This window comes from Acomys minous, assembly GCF_964271855.1.
Source record: "Acomys minous genome assembly, chromosome: 8".
NCBI lineage: Eukaryota > Metazoa > Chordata > Mammalia > Rodentia > Muridae > Acomys > Acomys minous.
Window position 1 is genome coordinate 18,222,578 of NC_140489.1, and position 25,340 is coordinate 18,247,917.

Genomic DNA, 25,340 nt, shown 5'->3' on the forward strand with positions numbered 1-25,340 from the left:
GGCGGCGGTGTGTCCGTACATGGGCTGTGGGCGGCGGTGTGTCCGTACATGGGCTGTGGACAGCAGTGGGCCGTGGGCGGTGGTGTGTCCGTACATGGGCTGTGGGCGGCGGTGTGTCCGTATGTGGGCCATGGACAGCAGTGGGCCGTGGGCGGCGGTACGTCTGTACGTGGGCCATGGACAGCAGTGGGCTGTGGGCGGCGGTACGTCTGTACGTGGGCCGTGGGCGGCGGTACGTCTGTACGTGGGCCGTGGGCGGCGGTGTGTCCTTACGTGGCCCCTGCACCGCCATCCCCAGCCCCTCATGGTGTGCAGTCTTCACCCGGCCTCCTGAGGTCCTGTCTTCTCCTCTCTCAGTAGACCCATCATCCTAGGACAGAACAGCCCTTAGCCATTGGGGTTTGGAGGGTTGGAGGTACAATTGTCCTGTTCTGTGAAATGCTCTAGGTTTCTGAAAGGCGTAGCAGTTGGCCTGCACCTTGTATGAGGCTTCCTGTTCCTGTGCGTTCTCTCTGTACGTGCGTGCACAGGTATAGGCATGCATACATGTGTACATGTGGAGGTCAGAGGTCAAGCTTGAGTGTCGTTTGAGACGAGGTCTCTCATTGGCCTGTAACTTCCTGATTAGACTGGGCTGTCTGGCCAGTGAGCTCCCAGGTCCTCCTGTCTCTCTCCCATTAGGATTACAAAGGCACTCCACCGCGCTCAGCTTTTTACGTGGCTTCTGGGGCTGGCACTCAGGCCCTCGCATGCTTCCGTGGTCGTTACTTTACCAGCTGAGCTGTGTCTCCTCTGCCCTCATTTGCTTTTCCTAAAGTATTACCCAGCACCGGAAGGCCTCTCTGTGGTTCTAGACTTGAGTTCATTTGCAGCGATACACATCAGCACCTCTTTGTAGAAACAGGCAGCAGCCATGTGTCTCTGGGAAGGAGTTCACACTGGAAGCTGACTGGCGAGTAAGCCCCCCAGCTTGGGCAGGTCCCCAGAGCTTGGAACCATGGGTGACATGGCCCAGAATTAGAGAGGCCCAGAAAGGAGAGTGGAGGGAGTCGGTTTATGCTGCTGAGATGCGAGGGGCCCAGGTTGGGTGGCGGGAATAGGGTGTGACCGATGATCTAGGTGCTGGGAATGTGGGAGAGAGAGGGGTGGCCACTTACAGACACTGGGTCCGCTGGGAAGGGTTAGAAGGGATTCGGGTCTAGGCCTGGGCGCTTGTCAAAGGCAGCGATCAAGAGGAGGAAGTCTGGTCCTGGAACCTACAACCAACGCATGTCACTCTGTACTGTGCCCTGTGCTGCTGACCTGAGTGTGCTTAGGACAAGAGCCATGCATGGTGGCACATGGCTTTAATCCCAGCACTTAGGAGGCTGCGGTGGGTAGACCATCGCCTGTAAGTTTGAGGCCAGCCTGGTCTACATAACAAGTTCCAAGACCGCCAGGGCTACACAGAGAGAGACCCTTTCCAAAACAAAACTAAAAGGCAGGAATTAGGGAAGCACGTGTCCCAGCTCTCTGATGTAGCTGTGCTGTCGCCTCCCTGCCCTACCGTGCCTGCTCACCACCTACTTCAGGATGGTTTCTGTGCAAGCCCGCGTTGTCATTTGGGATCTGTGTGGCAGTTGCTTAAAGCTGACCCTCTGTAACTTATGTACAGGAATCAACAGCTGAAGTTGGGCAGGTGCTAGCAAGGAAGCAACAGGAGACTAGCCCTAGGGAGATTTTTGGTGGTGTTCTTTGCATTAGAGTGTATCTGTGGCAGGCCATGGCTTGGCATACCTCCCTACTTGTCCCAAGTAATGGGCACACCATTGTGGCCTTGTCCTAGAGTGCAGCCATCACAGTGGGGTCTTGGGAAAGCCTTCAGCAGGCACAGGATCCTCTCTGCTTCAACAGCGAAGTGACCTGAGCAGTTACTGCTACGGACCTCCCTTTCCTGTGAGAAAGTTAATGGGGTCTGAGCTAGCTGACCATACAGACGAACCTGCCCCCCAAGAGTCCCTCAAGCATAGCAGACACTCCAGGACGTGGTTTGGGGCTGCCAGTATCTTGCTGTGATATTAGAAGTGTGAGCCGGTTTCTACCAATTAGAAACAGAATTGCTTCAGCCTCTGAGCTTCTGGCTTTTCAAACGGTCACCATACCCAGCTGCTTTCTTCCTGCATGGCCGCTCTGCTGGGGCTAGCTGCCCAAGGCCTGCTCAGACTCGTCACAGGCCTCATCCTTTGGCGTTTAGCCTGCTGCCTTCTCTAGAAGCAGTTTGCCTCACAAGCTGTTACCAGGCCCCAGGGTGCAGCCTCAGTGCCTGGGGGTTACTATGCCTGGTGACGCTGTTGTATTAGGACAGTGTTTGCTGCCTGGTGTCCTGCACAGTTGGGTCTAACTGGGAAGTCATGGGAGTGTCCAGGCATGGGTTCTCAGGTGATCCCAGGTTCGCTCTCTTGAGCCCACTTAGCTGGATTTTTAAGATCAGATCTCACTTTGTAGCTTTGGCTAGACCTGAACTCATTTATGTAGACCAGGCTGACCTCAAACTCAAAGAGATCCACCTGCCTCAGCCTCTTGAGTACTGGGATTACACGTGTGCACCACCACAGTCAGGAGAGTCATAGCTGCTCATACATTCCCAAGTCAGGGACCAGTGTGGGGATGAGCACCCTCGGGCCTCAATCCAGATGCTGATTTCTGCCCTAAGTAGGGCGAGTAAGTGCACTCACTTGTTAATTAAAACTGTCCCTTCTGTTCACAGAGACAAGTTAAACGCCTTACGGAGACACAAGGAAAAACTGGAAGAAAAAATTATGGATCAGTACAAGTTCTATGACCCTGCTCCAAAGAAGTGAGTGGATCCAAGACCGGTGACGTACAGTGATTGATCATAGCCAGCTTAGCTGAGAGAGGGCAGCCTGGGAGCCGTAGGAGAGGACTCTGTGCCTCCCACTTACAGATGCCCCTACTGCAGTGGTTCTCAGCCTTCCTAGTCTGTGCCCCTTTAATACGGTTCCTCATTTTGTGGTGACCCCACCCACCATAAAATTATTTAATCGCTGCTTCATAACTGTAATTTTGCCATTGTTACAAATCATAACATAAATATCTGAAATATCTGAGATGCAGGTATATGACCCCTTTGGGGTCCCATGTGACCCACAGGTTGAGAACCGCTGTCCATGTGGCGAAGAAGTTGGAGCTTCTCTCAGCCCCACCCCACGTACCCCAGCTTGTCCTGTGAGGGGTGTTGAATGCCAGCCAGCCCCGATGGGACATGGGGGTGACTCATCCATGAGTCCTGATAAGAGGCGGAAGGTCTGAGTCAGCGCCATTAAAGCTGAGTGGCATGGTTGCCTCAAGTTTTAACACGATGTGGACAGTGCAGCCATGATCTATAAGGGGTGGGGATCTTGGGCAGGACCCCTGGCTGGGCTCCCCAGTTATCAGTTGCGGGGTGCACACACTGGCCTTAGTCTCTCTGTAAACACAGACCCTCTGGGTGGCTTCATTAAGTGGTGTCTTCCCCTGCGCGAGTGGCCCCAGGTTGTGGGGCTAGCTCAGTGCCTGCAGGAGCCCGGCATCTCTTGTAGGGCTTCCCCTGGTCTGTGGCCTGAGCCTCGAGAGCGCTCCTTACGTACTTTCTCGGCCGTGCCATGGAGCTTCATGGAGGCTGCGATAAGAAGTGGGAGTGACAGGTGAACAAGGGGCGGTGCAGCTGTCCCTCTCTCTAGATACGGAAGAACGCCTTCGGTCCCTAACGGGCAGCACGCCTTTAGTGCCCTTTAACCCAGACACCTTCTGTGCCCCTGGTATAGCCTGCGGAATGCTGGGAGCACAGTTAGTGAACATGTCGTTGGTTAACTTGATCAGGTACTATGCCTAAAAATAACATTCACGGGGGAAAAAAAAGAACATGTAGTCAGTACAGCCCCGTTTGTGCACATCACAGATGAGTAAAGGTGCTGTTCAAGTGTTCTTCCGGGAGACCAGTTTGGGTTTCTGAGACCTTCTGCTTCTGCACAGCCTGCACCTAAGAATTAGGCTCCTCAGTTCCGGGCCTCGGCTGTACAAATAAGATCATGACACCGTGCTCTTTCCTTGAGGGTCCTGGGATGGAGCTTGGTGCCTTGTGAGTGCTAGGCAACGGCCTTGCCGCTGAGCCGCACCTCCAACCCAGTGCAGTTGTTTGCCTGTGTAAGCGTGGGTTGTGACTTCTAAACACTCTTCTAATTAGGAAGAACCACTGGATTGGAGCCAGAGCCCTAGTCAAACTGATCAAGCCAAAGAAAGAAGGTTCCAGAGAACGATTAAAATCCACCGCAGATAGCCCCCCCTGGCAGCTGGAGCCCTCAGACCCTGCCTCACCATCTGCATGTCAGGCGCTCAGATCACAGGCGGAGAACTCTGACAACCCCCAGTCGGGTTCCAGCTGTGCAGAAGAGCGCAGCACCCACAATGGGCCTGTGGGGAAAGGTAGGCGCAACTGCCAGCTGTGGCAGGGTGAGAATAGAGGCTCTGAAAGCTCCACTCGGTGATGGAGTATGCCATGCCTCTGTGGGAATGGGACGGTGTTTGTGTCCATGGGAGTGCGGCTCCTCCCTGAGCATGCCACCAAGCCCCAGGCTGCTATGGCCGTGTGGCCCAGAGTGCTTTGTTACTTTTGCATGGGGAACACCATTTATTAGACGGGCTAGTTGGTTATTTGAGGACCCACTGTTGATGTTTGGTCAGGCACCCTGGGGAGACAACAGCAGCAGATGTGTTTGGGGCCCCCTGAGGTGCGTCAAAGATGATGGTTAGCTCTTTTTAATACAGCGATCAGACATGTATTGACCACGTTTTTTTTTTTCCCACATGCTCAGTTTCAGAAAGTCCTGAGTGGCTGTTGCCTTTCATTGTTTGAGTGGCACCTTGGTTTATTCTCCACACAACTTGTACTTGAGTCCTATAGCTTTGGGACGTGGGGAGCCTCTTCCCTGAGGGTTGGAATTTGGAATTGGCCAGGGGCTCTAAAGTAAGAGCAGGGAACACTGGTCTTCGGTGCTGTGGTTCATCCGGTGTTTCAGGCCACATGAGTTGCACGTGATGATGCCTTGGTCTTTATAACACTCCACATCTGAGATGTTGATCGTATTCCTGTGCAGTGAAAAAATCTCATCTAAAAGATCCATTGTCGGGGCTGGAGAGATGGCTTAGCAAGTTAAGAGCACTGGCTACTCTTGCAGAAGATAACGGGTTTGATTCCCAGCACCCACATGACAGCTCACAGCCATCTGTAACTCCAGGAATCCGAGGCCTGAGGCCTCCAGGGCACTGCATACATACCGTGTACTTAGCTACGTCCAGGCAAGCAGCCATACGCATCAAATAAAAACAAATATTTTATGTTTAAATTTGGCTTTTCCAAGATGGGTTTTTTTCCTTTGTAGCTCTGGCTGTCCTGGAGCTCATTCTGTAGACCAGGCTGGCCTTGAACTCAGAGACCCACCTGCCTCTGCCTCCCAAGTGCTGGGACTAAAGGTGTGTGTCACTGTGCCTGCCCCCCCCTTTTTTTTAAACAAGTCATATTGCTGTGCACACATACAAAAGGAAGAGGCTGGCGAGGTGGGTTGGATATGGCGCAGACATTTTTCTCACCAGGACTGCCAGGCCTATACTGGCTGAGTATTTTTGAAGCTGGGTTCAAATTTTACATCTGTTATGATACTAAAATGACCATTATAGAATCTGAATTACAAGTTACCTTAAACGTTGTCAAAAGTCCAAGTTTATTTTTTACTATTGGGGGTTGGGGGCGCGGTTGTTATTTATTCCAGACCTTCACCCTGAGGAACTTAAATTTTTATCAAAAGACACCGGAACTTTCTGAATGTATGTCAGGGAGTTCACGCTCTTGGGCTGACACTGAGAGCAAGTAACAGGCGTCCTCTGGGTGTGGGCTATGCCGCTGGTGTCTTCTTCAGCTGTGAGGATGCTTGCGCCTGTCAGTCACATCTCCGTCCTTGATGGAGACTGCGGTAGGTGAAAGGTGTGTCAGCCCTGAAGCAACAGTGAATGCGCTTAACATTCGAGACAGGGTCTCTTGCTGCAGCTCAGTCTTGTCTGAACTCATTACATAACCCAGACAGGCCGTGAACTCATGGCAATCCTCCTGCCTCAGCTTCTTGAGTCCTGGGAGTACAGCTGAGAGTAGCCACACCCAGCTCTTAACTACTTCTAAACATTAGCCTAACATTTCTGGCAACCCGAGAGGGCATGTTACTTCCTGTTTCAATACTGACGATTTCTTGACATTCCTCATCTCAGTCTGTGTTGTTTTTTACGTTGGATGAATTGGCTATGCTCAGTTTAATCAAGAAAACTTTCAGAAGCTGTGTCGTAGTAGCACACTCCTTTAGTCCCAGCACTAGTGAGGCAGGGGCAGGCAGAACTCTTGGGTTAGAGGCCAGCCTGGTCTACAGAATGAGTCCTAGGACCACCAGGGCTACATGGAGAAACCCTGTGTTGGGTAGGGGGAAGCAAGAAAGAACACATTCAGACAAAAGAATGTCCACCTGGTCCAGACTGCCACTGGGAGCTGAGAGACCTTTGAACTACTTTGCATGTTTCTGTCTCCTCTAGTCCCTCACAATCTGTGAGGTGGACATGTTTTCATCTTATCTGTTTAGTTTTTAGAAGACGGTCTTGTGCTGGTAACCCGGGTAATCCGGGTAGCTCGGATCCCTGCATATCCCAAACAGTCTGGCTGTGTTCTGTTTACTGCCTCCCTCAGCTGCGGCCACTAACCTAGCACTCAATCTGTAATGTGGGATTTGACCTCTAGGTGGCGGTATAGCAAAAGAAACAGATTCTGGTCTATGCTTTACTCCTAAACCAGCAATCTGTTGGATCAGTTAATTCCACTGAAAGGTATGTTCAGGAGCCTAGATCAGCCATCCGGCTTTGTGCTGCTCCACATTGAAGGCCAAGGAGAGGAGGCTGGGGGGGGGGGGGGGGGAGCCTGAAAGGAAATCGTTCTTCCAGGTCTTAGGGGGTTGGGGCGTGAAAAAAGACATTTTAGTGTTTTTGAACTCATCTTGCCTCGAGGTGGTTTTTGTGGGTGCCTCAGGTGGGCTGTACCCTGACAGCAGGCCAGCGTGTTGTTAGGTGTGTCCGGTGTCCTGGAGTGGGAACAGGAGCTGAGTCGTCGGGGAGCCTGTCATTAAAGCGAATGAGTAAGAGAGCCTGGCTACCTGTTAATAAGCGTCCGTACTCGGTAACCTAGCACACTGAAGCCGAACCGCCATCCAGACCAGCGCCTCCCGGGCCAGCGCGCCATTCTCCCGGTGTGCTGCTCTGTGAGTAACGTTGGCACCAGGCACTAACTCCAATTGAGTCAGAGCATGAACGGCTCTGGCCTGGGTGTTGGGCATTGGCTGGACAGGATTTTGCTGTCCTAAGTACATGTTGCTAACTTAGACTCATGTGTGATTGCTGTTCATTTCATTTGTTTCCTTTTTTTTTCCCCTTCCTATCACAATGATAACAATGTAGCAGCCCAGCGAAAAAAGAGTCCCTTTTTGAGAAGCAAAAGCAAGGACAAAGACAAGTCCCCATCGGGCCACCCAGCTCTCTCTAAGCGCCTACGGTTCTGGTCTTCCTCTGACATCCCATCCTCCCCTAACGAGTCTGTCTCTCCCTTGGACATCGGGGATTTCTGATCCCTTCCTTTACCATGTGTCTGCATCATGTGTCCCTCCTTCATTTCTGAAAGTCAACCAACCAACCAACAAGGACAGTAGTCCCTAAAGGCTGCTGGGTCCCTAGTGGACCCCTGTTCCTCACCCCAGTTCCAAAGTAGCCATCGTGGATTCCGATTGCAAAGTAGAAGATGAGTTGCCATGCTCCCTGGACCATTTCTTCAGCACAGCACAGTGTTAGGGGACCCTCGGGATGTACGTGCACTTACTTGTCCTTGGGCCAGGAGATCCGTGCTCAGTAAGTGACGAGGCCTCGTGTCCCTCCCTGTCCCGCAAGCTTCTGTCCTGCCCGTGTGCCAAGCGGAAGTGGCCAGTTGTTGCTGTGTTTCCTAAGATACTCACCGGCCAGTGAGCTGCCTTTTTAAAGATTTGTTTCTGAGCAGCCAGAACTTTGTCCCCACTCTTTGTCAGGACACAGAGTTACTGGCATCGGCTTGTGAGCCCCCGCCCAGTTCTGTGTTTTGAAGGACTGGCTGCTCTGTTTAAGCAGTTAGACTCCCTGAGCTGAGTTGGCCCATCCAGACGGAAATATTGTGACTGCTGTGATTCTCTGACGTCCTAGATGGTGAAATCAAAAACGTAGCAGACAGAAAGTCTATCAGCACATAAGTCACACCCAGGACAGGGAAGATGGTGACCAGAGAGGTTACCCCCATGTCATCTTTCCACCGTTCATGCACCTCAGTTCTGTGATTTGGGCCATGGACCTGTCTCCTATATGTTTTATATGGTCTCCCTTAAAGTGACTCACTATTTGCAGGTCACTTTATCTTAAAAGGGACGGTTAAGCCGGGCGTGGTGGCACACGCCTTTAATGCCAGCACTCAGGAGGCAGAGGCAAGTGGATCACTGTGAGTTTGAGGCCAGCCTGGTCTACAAAGCAAGTCCAGGACAGCCAAGGCTACACAGAGAAACCCTGTCTCAAAAAAACAAAAAAGCAAAAAAAAAAAACAAAAAAAGGAAAGGTTATTGCCAGTACTGTGCTGCACATGGAAAACAAGTGTCACCGTAGAAATCAGGTGACCATAACAAACCTGTCACTATGGCATGATAAGGTTGGGTACCGTTGCCACCAACCTCAGCTTGTGACCCTATCTTTAAGAACTCCAAGCCATCAAGGCACCGGGTCCCAGAGTCTGTCTGCCTCGCATGCTGTTGGAATTGTGCTGGTCTCTGTCTGGTGCTCACGCTAACTGCTCGCTCATCTCCCCCCTCCTGGACTTTTGTGTCCACCTAACACACAGGAAGGTCTCCTCACTGTTCATTCTGCCAGACTCGTGTCTTGCTTCCTGTCAGGGTTATCCTCCAGAATCCAAATCCCCCTTCCGGTTGTTTCGCTTGAAACAACACAGAAGAACCCTGAAGTTGGAGGGCTGCGGAGTCCGCTTTATGCAGGGGTGACGACCTCTGCCTGCAGCCTGGCCCTTCAGCGTAGGGTGCGGGCATTGCACAGAGGCCTGGCCAGCTGTTAGGAATGCTCCCACGTTTTTGTTTTGTTTCGCTTTTGTTTGTTTGGGGTACTGGGGATCAATCTCGGGGTCTTCCATATGTGATGCAAGCACCCTCCCACCTCCGCTGTGTCCTCAGCCCCCTGTCGTATCCAGAGATCCCAGACTTACTCCTATTTGATTTTCTGTACATTTGGGTAGGTTGGTTTTTTTGTTTTGTTGTTTTGTTTTTAAGGGGGTGGCACTTTTCAAATATTATTTAATTTCAACAGGTATATATGCTTCATAGCAGAAAACTAACACTGCTTAAAAGCATAAGATGCAAGGTTAAAACTGCCTTGTGGAAAGTTGATTTTGTTTTTTGTTCTGGTTTGTTTTGCTTTTCTGAAAACAAACTGTTGTGAATTTGGCAATGGACTTTTTTTTGACACGGCATGGAATCCAGTTGCCAGGGTCCTCAGCACCTCAGTCAGTGGTCAGTGTGGAGAAGACACCTGCCAAGTCTTGTATGGGCTGTTGAGACAGGCTTGGGGTTCTGTACAGAGTCACAGAGAGCGTGCCGTACAGATACATGGCTTGTATTCATCCTCTTGAGTTTGTTTCTTCCCTGCCAGTCCCACTAACGCTGACCGTGTGGCCCACACTGGAGTTTGAGCTAGCCTTGTGATACCCTCCTGGTGCCTTCCTACTCTCAGCTGCAGCTGGGAGGCCACCCAGCTTGTGTCTCTGTGGTCTGTGTGCCCTGCTGCAGCTGCTTCCGGCCTCGGTGTGCTTGCCCAGCCTTGCCACGGCCTTACAGCCTCATTTCTCAATGTCTTCTGCCCCAGGCCCCGGGGATCTCAAATCAAAGCGAGGGTCCCCACGAGGAGGCAGTGTTGACCACACAGACACTTCCACTGACCCGGCTGTGAAGTCCTGGCCCTCGGAGCCTGGCTCCCGGACTTTTCCAACCTCAGCCATCATGGCAGCCCCTTCCAGCTCCACTCCTGTCCCCAAGCACCTAGGCCGCACCAAAGGTGAGTATGACCCCTCTAAAGAATAAGCTCTGGGCCTGGGGCCCTCCTAAAGATGTATTAACCGAAGAGAGAAGCTGACGAAGAATTCTGGTGCAAGCCTTGTCTCTGCCTGTCAGCCAGGGGGCTTTGGATAAGTAATTCAACCATTGGAAGGCCTAAGTACCAGGAAAACAGCCTCAGAATCCAGCAGCTGCAGCAGCAGCGTTCAAGTGTTGGTGGCACCAGAGCTCAGCCAGTACCAGGCAATTCCCTGGAGTCCGGAGGTATATTCTCTAGAAAAGACCAATGAGAGGGTCTCTAACCCAGAAGTCTATTTGACAGAGCCGAGGGCACATGTTGAAATACATTGAGAACAGCAGCACCATGAAGGCTTTGCAGATGTGCTGTATCCTAGAACTCCAGTGGCTGTATGTGTTCATACCTCAGGCACAAAACTAATAGTCTCTGAGTCTCATTATATGAAGAAATTCCAAGTCAAAGGGCTTGGTCAGATGTCATCATATAAATCCACAGAAGCTCAAGGAATCTGTGGACACCCAAGAAGAGCCTCCAGCCCCAAAACAGAGGGGAAAAGACCAATACAGAAGTTACTGGCATAAACTGGGGTGTTAGGGAGGATTGATATGAAAATGCTAAAATTGACTAAGAGTGACTTAAAAAAAAAAAAAGATTCTGGGCTGGAGAGATGGCTCAGTGGCTAAGAGCACTGACTGCTCTTCCAGAGGTCCTGAGTTCAATTCCCAGCAACCACATGGTGGTTCACAACCATCTATAATGAGATCTGGTGCCCTCTTCTGGCGTGCAGGCAGAGCACTGTACACATAATAAATAAATATTTAAAAAAAAAAAGATTCTGTGTCCATGAAACAAGAACAGAATGCAGTGAAAGACATGATGGCAGGAGGGAAGCATTTGAAAATCTGAAATAGGTAAACAAAAGGAAAGGAATGCCTAAACTGCCATCCCTATAATCAAAGAAACAAAGAAAGAAAGAAACACAAGACAAGACCAGACCAGCTGAATATGATCGCTTCTGCAGGGCTAGACCTATACACTTGGCCCTGGAAGGCTTAGACATGCACAGCCTTGATGCCATAAGTAGAACACGAGCAGCACACATGGGGTTCCTAAACCTAGGAGCCCTCATGGTCTGGACACTTGTTGCCAGTGGGTAGGTAACTGATTTAATTATGGAGACCTTGTCTTTTCAGAGGGAACCGCACATTCAGAGCTCAGATAGAAACTAGCAAGCTTAGAGGGGTCCCTGACTAATGTCTTGTTGGAGCGGCGAGTGCGACACTCGGCTTGCCTTTTCACCTTGAGTGATGGGTCCCACTTTGTCTCCTTTTTCTCTCTTCCTGTTCCCTGATGGCGTTGTGGTCCCTAAAGATTCCACCCCTCTGCCTTCGGCCTGCTGGCCTTTGGGGTTGGAAGGGTTTCCTGGGGCACTAGACCCAGAGCTCACGTGCCCCAATAACCCTTCACGCACGGACACAAAGTGCGACTCGGAGTTAAATGCAACCAGCCCAGTGTGTTAACCCACTCCCCTTCGCAGCTAGACAGATGAGAAAGGAGGCGCCATTCACCCCCACACACCCCAGCGGCTGGACCTTGCCATGCTTTGGGGGCTAAAGGCACAAGCTGGTCATGCAGCCAGGAACCTGGGTTCTCCCTGTGGGTGTGTAAGGCGTTCCGGAACCCCAGCACACTAACTTTATTCTCCCCTTAGGTTGTAATTCAGAGGACAATCTCTGCGAGCTACCCACGGAGCCCGAGGGTCCCCACCACAGGCAGCAGGGTAAGTAGCCGGGTTGCATGTGTTGGGTTCGTGTCAGTAGCACTTTGAGTTTAAGCTAAGCGTGGAAGTCGTGGAAATTTAACATACACAAGAGGCGAGGGTGGAGTTTCGGCGGGGAGGGGGATGCTGGAGCCGTCTCTTGCCTCGCCACACAGCTCTCACTTGGCATCCTCTACAGGTAGGAGGCTCACTGGCCCTTAAGAGCCCCAGGTTCTGGAAACTCTGAACATGCCTTGCCCTACAACACCCTCCAGGTGCCAGGGAGTCCCGGTGACCAGTGCAAGGAACGTGTTTTAGGAAGGACTGAACTTTGTTCTTCCCTGGGTCCTGGGAGGTCCATGGTGACACTGAGTTGTGTGAAATCCAGACAGTGTTAGAAACACTTTTCGCCTGGTTATGATATATTTTAAGTTCCTGCAGAAGAGAAAACAGGCAGCATCCTCCCAGGCTTCTCAAAACCTTCCCATGTGCCCTTTCTTTCATGAGCCCAGCTCTCACACAAGCAAGACAAGCGCTGTACCCAGTGAGCTATGACCCCTGTTCTCTCTCTCTCTTTTTTTTTTTTTATGTATTCTTATTTTATGTGTATGCACGTTTTTCCTGTGTATATATCTGTACACCACTTGAATGTCTGGTGCTCGTGGAGCCCAGAGGAGGGTGTCGATCCCCTGGAACTGGAGTCCTAGATAGTTGTAAAAGCCACCGTGTGGCTGCTGGAAATCGAACCTGGGCCCTGGACGAGCCTCCTAACTGCTGAGCCATCTCTCCAGCCTCCAGTTCTGTTTTTAAAAACATAATTCTGGGGGGCTGACGAAATGGCCCACGTGTGTAAGGGCCACGTGCAGGCCTGTCAGCCTGGCTTTGATCCCTTAACCCATGTGATTGAAGGAGAGAACCAGCTACTGTGTTTGCACTCTGACCACCATATGCATGCTGGCACATTGCACACACAGGCGCGTGCGCGCGCGCGCGCATGCAGCAAATAAATGCTTAAAAACAATGAATGCTTTAAAAATAGAAAGTAATAGCTAGTGGGATGGCTGAGTGGGTAAAGGCATTTGCCACCAGGCTTGATGGTCTGAGTTCAGTCCTAGAACCCACATGGTAAGAGAGAGCAAAGTTCTGCAAGTTGTCCTCTGACTTCTGTACGTGCACGCGTGCAGGCCTGCAAACGTACACATCACACTAAATAAGCAAATGTTTTTGTTTTGTTTGTTTTGTGCTAATAAACTCTAGACGTGCAGGAAGAAATTCCTTAAAAGGGAAACTGAGGCAGGTTTCCACGGGTTCAGTTTATGTCTGATGTGCTCAGTAGTTGAGGAGCCAGCTTTATCTCCTGCCCACTGTTTAGAGAGAGTGATGGTGTTGACATTAGTTAGTTATGATTCTGTAAGGAAAGACCGACTCTTTAATGAGGCCTCTTGGCCCAGGAGCCCTTCTGTCTTTACCCAGAGTCGGGGGCCCTGTGGTGGGAAGTGAGGTCCTTCCAAGTGTCCCACCTCACTGAGTAGCCAATTTGGTGCCTGAGCACAGGGTTCTCCATACACTTCCCAACTCCTCCAGCTTCTCTGGTTGGCATATGGGATGAAAAGAATTATTTAATGGACGGGTGAGCAGGCTTGGTGGGTCAGGCCTGAAATCCCAACTTGCAGGCGGCTGAGGATTGTGAGTTCAAGGCTGCCCTAAGCTGCCTAGTCAGGCATTAACTGAAAACAAAAGCAAAAATAAGTGATGCACAGAGGTGCTTGGGCGGTTAGTATTGCAGCTTCCCTTCGGTGCCTGGTACAGAGCAGCCGGCGTGTGTCTCCGACTGTCCCTCCACCAAGGGGCTTGGTCCACTACTGCTCCCAAGCTCATCCCTAAACACTGTTTGCCAACAAATGTCTTGCAGGTTCCTGCTCTGACAGAGCTTACCACGCCTGGGACTTAGGCCCATGTTGATCCCTGAGTTGATGCTCCTTGGGGACAAGCCAGGGGCCTTCTAGTGTTTCTGAAGGCTTTCCTGTTGCTGTTCCACACCTGCAGCTGGCTCCAGAGCTACAGACGTGTTGGAACACTGCCCCTGTCCCTGGGGGTTCACAGTGCAGCAGTAGAGGCATTGTCTTACCCCACACCTGTGCGGGCTGCCGTAGACAGACCAGGAGAGGTCTGCGGACCCTAGAAGGGGCAGCCCACCCATGGCAAGGACTAATGCCATCCTTCTGCATCCGAAGCAGGGTGGTGACGTGCAGACTGCGTTCCCCCAGCTCGTGTCACCAGGAGCCTTCAGCTCTCAGTTTAGAGCAAATAGGTGTATGAGGCAAGTGATGGAGAGGAGCCGAAGAAGAGCAGATAGCAGAGTAGACCGGTCCCTCTGCTCTGACATCCTGGCGTCCCCTCCTGTGGTTACCTGCAGGGGGACACTCGGGCACATGCCGCTGCGTGTATATACACGTGCATGCATCTGCTGCCTTGAACAACTCCTCATCCCTGTTTTGGAAAGGACTATTTGCTTGTGCTTGCCCAGAGGAGCCCTTAGGTACTCTTTGTGGCCCTGTTTTGTTATTGTTTTAAACTAGATACCTAGAACCTGGTGACAGAGACCCGTCGCTGCCAGTGATGGCGAGCCTGCTGAGTGCTGTGTCTCAGTCTCTGTTGCTGGAGCCAGTTGCCTCAGAAGATCTCACTCAGCATCCTACAGACCTTCCTGGCTGAGAACACTGGCCTGAACTGGTGTAGAATCGCTTTGAATATATTTTTTTCCTCGGGTTGCATGTTAACCCAGGATGTCACCTGGTCATTGGCCCTTTGTGTTAAACACGGTTGTTTCCCCTCAGCGTCACGGCCGAACAGCTTGGAGAGCAGTAGGAATACATCCAGCAACAGCTCACCCCTGAGCCTCAAAGGTAAGGCCCCCTCTTGGAGCACTTGCAGCTCAGCAGGGTTTGAGACACATTCTGGTCCTGGGCCATGCACCAAGGTTTCCAGCACAGGCCAGGGAGTTTTGAACAAATTGGAGCTCAGGCCAGGTGTGGTGGTGCATGCCTTTAATCCCAACACTTGGGAGGCAGAGGCAGGTGGATTGTTATGTGAGTTCAAGGCCAGCCTGGTCTACAAAGTGTGTCCAGGACAGCGAAGGCTACACAGAGAAATCCTGTCTTGGAAAAAAACAAAAACAAACAAATTAGAGCTCAGATCCTTTTTTCCCCTGCCTGCCCCGAGGACGTGGGTGGGTCATGGATCCTCTAGGTCCAAGCCTCGTGGAATAGGGACACGGACTGACGTGATTCTTTATTGAAGATGAGTTTTGTGCCCCAGGCTGGTCTTCAGCTCAGTACATAGTGCTGTTCTGGGTGTGGTGCTGGGACTCCAACCCAGACACTGTGCACGTTAGCCAAGCGCTCTGCCAACTGAGGTAACATCCCCGGGCCAAATTTGATTTTTTTTTTTTAATGGAAAATTTTTTAAATCTTAAGGGTTTTGTTTCATGGTCTGTTTACATGTTTGGCCTGCCTCATCAGTTCCCCTGCATTTGAAGAGGATATAAGCTACCATGTGACCTTACTGCTTGAGACTAAACTTAGCAAGGTTCTTCTCCTTAACTTCTTTTTTTTTTTTTTAAGATTTATTATTATGTATACAGTGTTCTGTCCGCAGGCTAGAAGAGGGCATCAAATTACATTATAGATGGTTATGAGCCACTATGTGGTTGCTGGGAATTGAACTCAGGACCTTTGGAAGAGCAAGCAGTGCCCTTAACCACTGAGCCATCTCTCTAGCCCCTCCTTCTCCTTAACTTCTACATGATACCCCTGCAGGCGAGTCTCACATGGACTCGCTGCCCAGTGAGCTTCTGTTGTGTGAGTGAGTGAGAGCTAATGGCCCTGTCAGGGTTAGTCATTTCAGCTTCACTGCTCACTTCAGCGGCACCTGTGCTGATACTGGAACACTGCTTAAAAGCATAAGAGACAGCCGTGATTCCTGAGCAGGGATGACATGCAAAGCGATGGAGCCCGGCGCCGCTCCGTGTTTCAGCACTGGGCTTATTGCTCAGTTGTAAACCTTATACCTCAACACAAATGCTTTTCACCCAGAATTTGTCTTTTGTGGCACAAAGAAAATTGTTGTTAGTCCTAGCACCGGAAAAATAATACACACACACACACACACACACACTTTAAGAGCGGTGAAATAGGGCTGGGGATATAGCTCAATTGATAGAGTGTTGGCTTAGCATTCATGAAGCTCTGAATTCAGTCCCCAGTAATTCGTAAACTGGGTGCTTGCCTGTAATCCCAGCACCATGAGGTGTAGAGTTTGTTTTTTTAATAATAAATAATAATAATAATAATGTACGTACATATATACTAAAACATGGAAAAATATTGCCTGCTGCTTAGAAGATGGGAAAAATTTAAATATATTTTTAAATTTTAGTGAAAATTTTCTACTTTTAGTAGAACCAAATAAAGTATTAATGGTTGCAGAAGGAATCACAGCTACATAGGAGTGATGCCCGGGGCTTGGGGCACTTTTATTTAATTGGGATGGTTTTAGGTGAGCTGCAGAGAGCAGGAAAGAACTGACATTGATGTGTGCCCCTGTGTTTCCGTCCCTGCCCCACCCCGCCCCCCAGGTTCCTCTGACTATCTGCATGGCCGGTGTGAGAGCTTCAGCAGCACAGACCTGGTCCCCAGCAGGGACCCTACTACCCTGTCTCGGGATCCCAGCACCCCAGGACGTGGTATTCCCAGCCACCATGAGTACCCTCCACCCCGGAATGGGCCTGTCCCCCAGGAGAGTATCCAGAAGAGGGGTGCAGCTCCAGCCCACACTGGGGTGCGGCCCCGGTCAGCCTCTCCCAGCAGTGAGATGGTCACCTTGGAGGAGTTTTTAGAGGAGAGTAACCGCGGCTCTCCTACCCATGTGAGTGCTCTGATCCTGAGGAGCCAGCGGTACAGGGCGGGGCAGCAGGACTGGCCTGGCTGGGGCAGGATACTGAGTGCCACTAGCCAAACGGTCACTGTGAATTGGCCCTCAGGCCCTAGGCAACAGGTGCTGCTCTTCCCTTAGAAGCCAAGCTGGTAGAGCCTGTGGCCAGCACCCACTGGCAGGGTTGGATCTCACGCTGGACTTATAGCAGGGCTCTGAGAGCTGCTTAGCCTGTGTCACCTCCAACAGCCATGGGCAAATGTGGAAGAGTCTTCAAAGGGCCACAGAGTAAATATTTTAGATCCTTGGGCCTGTGGTAGTTTTGTGACAACTGTCTTGCTCTCTGACACTGTAAAGAATGAAAGCTTCAGCCATGTCTAATATAGCTGTGCTTAGATGCAGTGACACTTTAATTCCATATGACCTTCACATGCCATGATGTGACTAAGAAGGGTGTGTGTGTTTGCTGGGGATTGAACCTAGGGCTTTGTGCCATTCTTAGCCCTGCCTGTTTAGAAACATAAAATCTTGCTGGGAACCGGGCATGGTAGTCATCCCCTTACAGCCCCAGCACTGGGAAGGCAGAGGCGTGCAGGTCCTTGAGGCTCACTGGCCATCCTGCCTATGCTAATTGGTAAGCCCCAGGCCAGAAAAAGACCCCCGTGTCCAAAACAACCCAAACAAACAAAACCCGAGCTGGACAGCACTAGAGGAGTTTTTCCTTTGGCCTCCACATTGCATACGAACAGACACACCATGCATACACGCATTACCCACCACCCACCAAAGAACTGTTTGCTCACACACTCAGGATAGATTGCAAAGGGTTGGGGACATAGATCAGTCATAGAGTTCTTGCCTGGCCTGGGCAAGGCGCCGGGTCCAGTTTCCAGTACAGCACACACACACGCCTACCTTTGAGAGAGTGCCAAAGAAACCCTGTCTCGAGAAACCAAAAAAAGAGGGATAGGGGCTGGAGAGATGGCCCGGAGGTGAAGAGCACTTGGCTGTTCTTCCGAAGGTCCTGAGTTCAATTCCCAACAACCACGTGGCAGCTCAAAACCATCTATAATGAGATCTGGTACCCTCTTTTGTCGTGCAGGTGGAACATTGTAGAAATAATAAATAAATCTTTAAGACAAAACAAAACAAAAAGCCAGCTGGACTGCGTCTGTGGCCCTAGCATGATGACTTGCTCAGTAGCTCCTCCCCCCCAATAGCCACCTGCTGGCAGACCCGCCTCTGTGCTCGTGCCGCACCTCAGCACAGCTGGGCTGTGCTGCCAGAATTTAGTACTTCTAGTAATTAGAATTCAGGGTTTTTGAGTGAAATACACCATTTCAGCCTTGAGGACTGTTGAGTTAATACTTCAAGTCTTCCTCACTTAACCAAGCAGTTAGACTTCATCCTTGTAGTAAAGCCTGTGACCTCTACCAAGAGAGCACAAAGGCATAAGAAGTAGCAAATACTTGCTCCTGAGTGTTCACTGAGTACCTGGTATCTATCGGGCAGTGGGCACGGTGCCTACTCCCGACACGTGCCTGGCCTCATGGTCAGCACAGCAGAGAAACATGAAACCCTGTCCTTGTCCCCCTGCTCAAGTGCTGGCTTCATGCCAGGCGCTAGAGGTCCCCAGCTCTAGCTAGGACAGGGTGCCCTGGGAAGCTGCTGTCTCCTGGTAGGGTTCCTGGACCTTCCTTTAGGTCCACATCGCCCAGCAGGCTTGCCCAGAGCACAGGTGCCACTAGGGTTTCTGGCTGGGTCTGAGGCAGTGCTCACAGTATTGACATCATACGAACTGCTGATGCACTGACCCAGCCAAAAGTCAGGGAGAGCCGCCTCGGGAGCTCTCCTTGGTCCTGGCCTGGTGTCCACTGTAGTTAGTGTCCTTCCATCCTGCAGGTTCTGAGAAAGGGTCCTCCACCTCTCTGGCTTCCACCCTCTCCCTCCCCGCCTCTTTTCCCTGTCTCAGGAGGAGTGTGTGGGTGGCAGTGCCAGTTCTGCTGTGTGTCTCATTTCTTTCCTGTCCTCGTGAGTGCAGAGGCCTACAGGATGGATACAGCTGATTCAGGCTCCCCTTACCCTCCAAAAAAGCTTCCTCACTCCTGCCCCATACTGCAGGGCATGGAGACAGTCTGAAGCAGCCAGCTGTGGGTGGGTCTCATTACAGCAGGAAAGTTGGCGGCTCTGTGGGAAATCTCTTCCCTCTCTGTGAGCTTGAGCACTTGAGGGCTGCCTGCGTACTGTCTGGGGTTCTTTGCCAAACGACCCCTGCACTCCTGGCCCCTCATCACCCCAACTGTTTCTGAGGCATGCCTAGAAGAAGCTCATCAGGGACAGAAAGTTCAGTTCAGAATGCAGAGGACCCTCAGGCCCAGTTTCCACCTCTGCTCTCTCCTCCCAGGACACCCCCAGCTGCCGTGATGACCTGCTTAGTGACTACTTCCGAAAGGCCCATGAGGCCCCAGCCGTGGGAAGCCAGCCGGGGCCACCGACGAGGAAAGATGGAGCCAAGATGCCCACCAGCTTTGTGGCTCCCACCCTCAAGATGTCAGTCGCCACCTCGGAGGGGCAGCAGCTGAAGCCAGGGCACTACGTAAAGCCTAACTTGAGACCGTCTGAGGCTGAGGCCCTGCCTGGAGTCCCTTCGAGACAGGTCCAGCCTCCCCAGAGCCTGTCCCTCGGCAGACCCAGGCAAGCCACGATGCCCCCGACTTGTCACGTGCCTGTCAGCCGAAGTGCATCTCTGAGCAGAACCTTCAGCCTGGCTTCAGCTGACCTCCTCCGGGCCAGTGGGCCAGAAGCCTGCAGGCCAGAGTCGCCTCAGAAGCCACGATGTCCTGAGGCTTCAGGAACCAGAGAGACCAGCGGCCATAGCCTACAAGGCTCCCACAGCCTGGCCCGGGAGCGGACGCCACTGGTAGGAAAAGCTGACAGCTCCTCTCCAGGCCCAGGTACCCGAGGCCGGCCACTGGACACGAGGCGCTTCTCCCTGGCCCCACCAAAGGAAGAGAAGTTGGCCCCACTGCAGCAGTCCGCCACAGCCCCGGCTCTCGCCACTGCATGCAGCGTGGGTAGCAACCCTCAGATCCAGCACTGCCCTCCCACTGTGGCTCCTGCGGTCAGAACAAAACCTAAAGTGGTACCATACTCAGGGGAGGTAGCCACCGTTGCTCCTGTGAGACCAGGGCTCAGCACCTCTGAGGGAGATGGGGGCCCGGGGCATGGCTGCAGCGAGGGCCTTCTGACCAAAAGCCCTGGTAGGTCTTCTGACTTGGTTGCCCATGTCAACAGGGGCCCTGATGACTTCAGTCGAGGGAGCAGCTCAAAGAGCACACCAGCGTCCCCAGAGCCAGGCGGGGACCCACAGACAGTGTGGTATGAGTACGGTTGTGTGTGACTCGTGTCATGGGCCTGCAGCCTGCAAGCTCTAAACTGCTGGTGCGCCTTCTGGATTACACTAGCCTTTTCTCCTGTCTGCCCATGGTGCCGGGAACGGGTGTAGAATGAGAAAATGGGGTCCCCACGCAATCACCTTATTGGTTGATGAAAACACTGTGCCAAGCCCTAAGAGAACTGCTCTCCAGGGTCTGTAACTTACCCCTCTGCTGCAGCTTCCGGCTGCTGGTGTCTTGTGGACAGATGTGTTTAGCAGGGGTGCTGCATAGGATTCAGTGGCAAAATGAACGTACCCAGAACCAGACACTACTTGAGTAGGAATACTCACCTGCAACGTGCTGACCTCCCTTAAAGAGCGCGTGCGCGTGCACGTGTGCCAGTCTCACAAAGCTAAGCCCGGATATGGGTCTGGAAGCTACACTAGCGCCTAAAAGCCATTGGTCCTAGGCAAAGCTTAGATTGAGAAAACCACAAAGCTTTGCAGGTCTTTGCGTAAAGCCTGGAGCAGGGCTGGCTGTAAAACCCATTGCTGACCTGTTCCTGGGGTCCCATCCTGCTCCTGGGGTCCTGTCATGTCCGTGGGGTCCCAGCACTTTGCTTCCCAACAGGACCAAGTTTCAGGGTCTCCGCTCCTTGTAGCTCACTCCTGGGCTCTGCTATCCAGGCTCGCTTTACTACAAACACTGGATCAGCCAGGCCAAGGGTGTGAGGCAGAGAGATGCCCTACACGTGTACCAGTGCGGGGCTCTCTGGCAGGCGTGGTCAGTACGCGGAAGGAAAGCCAAAGCCACGCTTGCTCTGTAATGTGGCTGTTGCACCTAGCCTTCCTTGGCTCAGATGGAATGTTACTGTTTCTGAATAACTTTTGGGGGATAGAAACCAAATTTCTTTAATATATATGTGCACACATGGATATATATGTATACTTTGGGGGGTCTATTTATGTTCCTTTGGACGTCATTCTTTCAGGAGTCTGGCCTGCTGTTTGTGTATTTGGTCCAGTTCCTGACATGTTTCGTTTCACATTGTAATGGTGCTTTTCCTGGGATGGACTAGACAATATGTTTTCTGTTTTGATGCGACGCGCTGAAGAAGAAACAGGGGAGACCTCAGGATGTTAACAAGACCCATGGAAAGGGTGTTCGGGCTGTGTGTTTATAGCCATTCGTTCTGGAAGACAAGGACAGGGCTGAAATAAAATGGGAAAAGGAACCTGAGTGAGTTGTGGTTTTCTTCAGTGAACATGGTGGCTGCGTGCAGTGGGCGACCTCAGACTAGGGCTTCCAGCTCCCGCGCCCTAGGCTCTGAAGCTGCAGAGCCAGCAAGAGCAATGTAAGGAACAGAACTGTCCTGTAAGCGACAGCAGCCCCATGGGTCACACCATGTTAAGTCAGCCTCAGGCGAGTTCCACTTGGGCATGGGACTCTGCCCCTATTGACTCCCAAGTGCTAGGTTTCCTTCCTCCCTCACCAGACTTCCGGTGCGAGCCACTCTTGCCTCCTGGCCCTGCCCTTCCTTCCTGAGGCTCTGCAATCTGTTAGATCTGGCTGCTTGGTGCGAACTGCTGTGTGGAGTAGTCACTTGGCAGGCTTCACTCGGTGTGGCCTTTGCAGGATTTGACACCTGGCCAGTCATGCCTTGTTGTTGGCAGCCTCCATCTCACGACTCCATCCCTTCTGGGACAGCGCTCCCACACTCACACTTGTGGGTCTCAGCCATCCAGAGAGCCTGTGGGCTGCCGTGAGTTCCCTCACCCACTTCTCTCCCCTCCACACACCTCCCCTGCACTCGGTAGACCTCCCGGAAGCTTCAGGCATGAAGCCGACCTTCCTGCACCCCAGCTTCTCAGCTTATCTCCCCGAGCTCTTCATCCGTTTCTCAACCATGTGTTGCAGCATCAAAGAAGCCTGAGTTTCATCTTGACGCTCCTCTCGGCTGTGTTTAGAGGTCATAGTAGATCTGTGACCTTTGGCCTCAGCCTCCATCCCTGGGGCCCTAGCTCTGTTCTGTCTCTCTGCCTCACCATCTCTTCAGGCCACTTTAGCTCTGTCTAATACAAACAACTGCTGTTAAGGTCACCAATGGCATGAATTCCGAAGGCAGTCTGGTCACTCTGGTACATTCACCCCAGGTGACTTTTCCTTTGAAACACCCTCCTCTCTGGGTCTCTACAGTAGCCACACCCTGCACTCCGCACACCCAGGGCACACCTAGGCTTCTCATCACCCCTCAGGCCCTGACAGGCTCCTGCGCATCCACAGTTCTAATTACAGGCTGTCCCCAGGAGGCCCCCACCTCCTTTGGAATTCTAGACCTACGCACACCTGACTGAGATGTCCCTAAGGTGTCTAGAACCTAACTCATCTGCTGACAGCTGGGCTTCTGTCTTCTGTTTCCACTAAGCCCGGGTGTTTGATTATCCCCTTGCCCTCCCCCATGTCCCTTCCCTCGGATGGTTTCAACCCTGAGACCTGGAATCCAGTCCCAAGTAATGGTGGTCCTATAGCAACACTGTGGGTCCCAAGCCCCGCCCTCTACTCTGGAAAGTGCCCACGTGAGAGATGGTTCTTCACGTTCACAGAATGAGGTGAGATGTTTGGGACAGGAGGGCTCTAGAACATTAGGGACAGAACAAACATTGAGGATCTGGGAATCATCCTGCTAATACCTGCGTGTAGGACGGATGAAAGCGTACATCTAGATCTTAGCGGCGTAAAGGATTGTGATATTGACAAGTAATAAACTTTTATATTAAAGTCCATTAAGCCAACTGTCATAGAATGCACTCATTCATTTTCATCATGCTTAATGTATTGGTATCAACCTGTGCATGACCGGCAGGCGATTGTCATTCCAAAGTGAATGTGGGTCAGCATTTTGTCGGCAAGTTCATGAGTAGTGTGAGTGCCTGCTAAGCCAGATAGTGCTTTCTGGGTGCTGCGTGATGCTGCGATTCACAAGGTCCAGAATGGCTGTTCTTTATTAAAATGGAGGTAGGACCACGGTATTCACCCAAGACATGATTTTATAATACTGACATTGTCTCTATCATTTCCTTAAGCCGGAGACTCCAAAACAAGTATTGAACTGGCATAGTGGCACAGACCTTTAATCCCAGTGTTCAGGAGGCTGAGATGAGCAACTCCTAAATTCTGAGCCTCCCTGAAGGATGTAGTGAAACCTTGTCTCAAAAAACAAAAACTCAAGCCAGGTGTGGTGGCACACGCCTTTAATCCCAGCACTCGGGTGGCAGAGGCAGGCCGATCACTGTGAGTTCGAGGCCAGCTCGGTCTACAATATGACTCCAGGACAGCCAAGGCTACACAGAAAAATCCTGTCTCAAACAAAACAAAACAAACCCAAAGCAAACAAACCACTCTTCCCCATCCCAAACAGAAGCCAACTACAAACCGAGCCTTGAATGGGGCATGCCCATTTCTCTGGTGTAAACACTTGGCTTGGCTGATGTCAAGCTGCCTGCATGGTGTAATTGAACATGGGTCAGGACGGAAGAGATGCAGTAAGCCCCCACACACTGTAAAATACGCCCACTATACCGATAAGGCATAGAACTAGTAAGTGGCCAAAACCCAGAAGAACAGGGAAGGGAAGGGACGTGAGGCTGACGGTCCTGAGATGGGTCTGTGCACCGCAACTCTTCCTTTAGTGACTTCCTTGTCTTTCCAGCCTAAGACTGGCCTGGGAGTGGGGGCAGAAGGAAGGGGAAAGTGACTCATCTTGTGGTACAGGTGACACTGTGGACCTGGCAGGTCATTCCAAACTCAGCTGCTCTGAGACTCAGCCCTGGGGAGCCTGGCCTGAGGACTTGAAGTCCGGATGACCCAGGGCCCATCCCTTCTCCAGGGAGCACTGGGGAAAACCAGCTTCGCACTGGCAGGAGACAGCCTGAAGTCAGCCAGAGCAGGGGGACATGGCTCTTCACTTTCGTCACCTAGTCCCTGCAGAGGGAGGGAAAGGAAGATGGCCGGGCTCAGCCTGGTGACCCATTCCACCTACTAAAGACCGCCCCATCCAATGTGTCTTGCTTGACGAAATAAGCACCTGTTCTTCATCTCCCCGCCCCCCAAGTACCTCAAAAGGACTGGGGAAGGGATTTTTGGGTCCCTCCCTCGCCAGCCGCTGTGACTGCACTCTCCCCAGGCCGTTGCGGGGACGGAGGGGTGGGGAGTAGGCTGGCCAGCGCCACCCAGTGTTGGACGCTCACTCGGTCAGGTCGGTAGGTGCGAGTGGGTATTAAGCCTCCCGCGGACTCGAGCCACGCCCCTTGCCCTGCGTGCAGTCCGCGCCCACCAAAGAAAGGTGAGTGGGTGGGTACAGCCTGGAGATAAGACAGCGGGATGGGGACGGAGCGGGGGCCGGGGGGCGGGGGGGAGGGGAGGGCCACGGTGAGGGTGGGAAGCACAGCTGACCTTCAGCCATGCCGCTCCTTGACCCCTCCCGCAGTAGCGGAAAATTCAAAACCCAGGCTCAGGATAAAGGCCTAGGGGCGGGGATAGAGTGGATCAGCGATCAGAGAGACGCCCTGGCCTAGGCTTCCTGAGTGAGCAGGACTCAGAAGTCCAGACCCGCCCAGGCTAACTGGGACGTGTCCTGACCCTCCTAGTTGCATTGTGTAAGGCAGGAGACCAGGGACCACCAGTGACATGGCAGATGGAGGGCAATGCGAGCCCACCCTGGCCCAGGGAGAAGGAGAGGGAGGGCCACAGGATTTATTTGTCTAGGCTCAGTTTACCCTTCATTTATTCATATTCGTTCATTCATTCATTCATTCGTATTCACTGTCCCACTGCTGAGCTGAGCATTAGCCCGAGGTGGCAAGAGCTCATTCCTAATAACTAACCCTTCAGAGAACCACAATTCAGAGGAATCAAGAGAGATCCGAGATCCATAAGGGAAAGCCGAGCAGCACCCTTAAGCCTCTGCCCATGCTGCCAGCAGACCAGGCCTGGGGCTGGCTCCTATATTGCGACAGAACTGCAGCCACAAGCAAGGCACTCTTGCACCCGGCAGAGAGTCCCTC

The 25,340-nt window shown here is 52.1% G+C and overlaps 2 protein-coding genes across 5 annotated transcripts in view; both read left to right on the forward strand.

Moving 5' to 3' along the window:
• The window catches only part of CCDC88C (coiled-coil domain containing 88C), a 120,378-nt gene extending 98,867 nt beyond the window's left edge, over positions 1-21,511 (forward strand). For 2 of the 3 annotated variants that reach the window (XM_084792952.1, XM_084792953.1), the window contains 7 exons: positions 2,747-2,836; positions 4,223-4,461; positions 10,003-10,191; positions 11,921-11,989; positions 14,806-14,874; positions 16,605-16,894; positions 19,305-21,511. In XM_084792952.1, coding sequence (XP_084649078.1) covers positions 2,747-2,836; positions 4,223-4,461; positions 10,003-10,191; positions 11,921-11,989; positions 14,806-14,874; positions 16,605-16,894; positions 19,305-20,300 — 1,942 coding nt within the window. In that variant the 3' untranslated portion in view covers positions 20,301-21,511. Of the gene's footprint in view, positions 1-2,746; positions 2,837-4,222; positions 4,462-7,521; positions 7,870-10,002; positions 10,192-11,920; positions 11,990-14,805; positions 14,875-16,604; positions 16,895-19,304 lie in introns of those variants that run through there. The other variant, XM_084792954.1, reaches the window with a different exon arrangement.
• A 3,008-nt stretch (positions 21,512-24,519) lies between these two features.
• Positions 24,520-25,340, forward strand: part of GPR68 (G protein-coupled receptor 68) — a 33,553-nt gene continuing 32,732 nt past the window's right edge. The window contains exon 1 of one of the 2 annotated variants that reach the window (XM_084793529.1): positions 24,520-24,619. The gene's annotated coding sequence lies outside the window, so the exon portion shown is untranslated. The remainder of the gene's footprint in view (positions 24,620-25,340) is intronic. The other variant, XM_084793532.1, reaches the window with a different exon arrangement.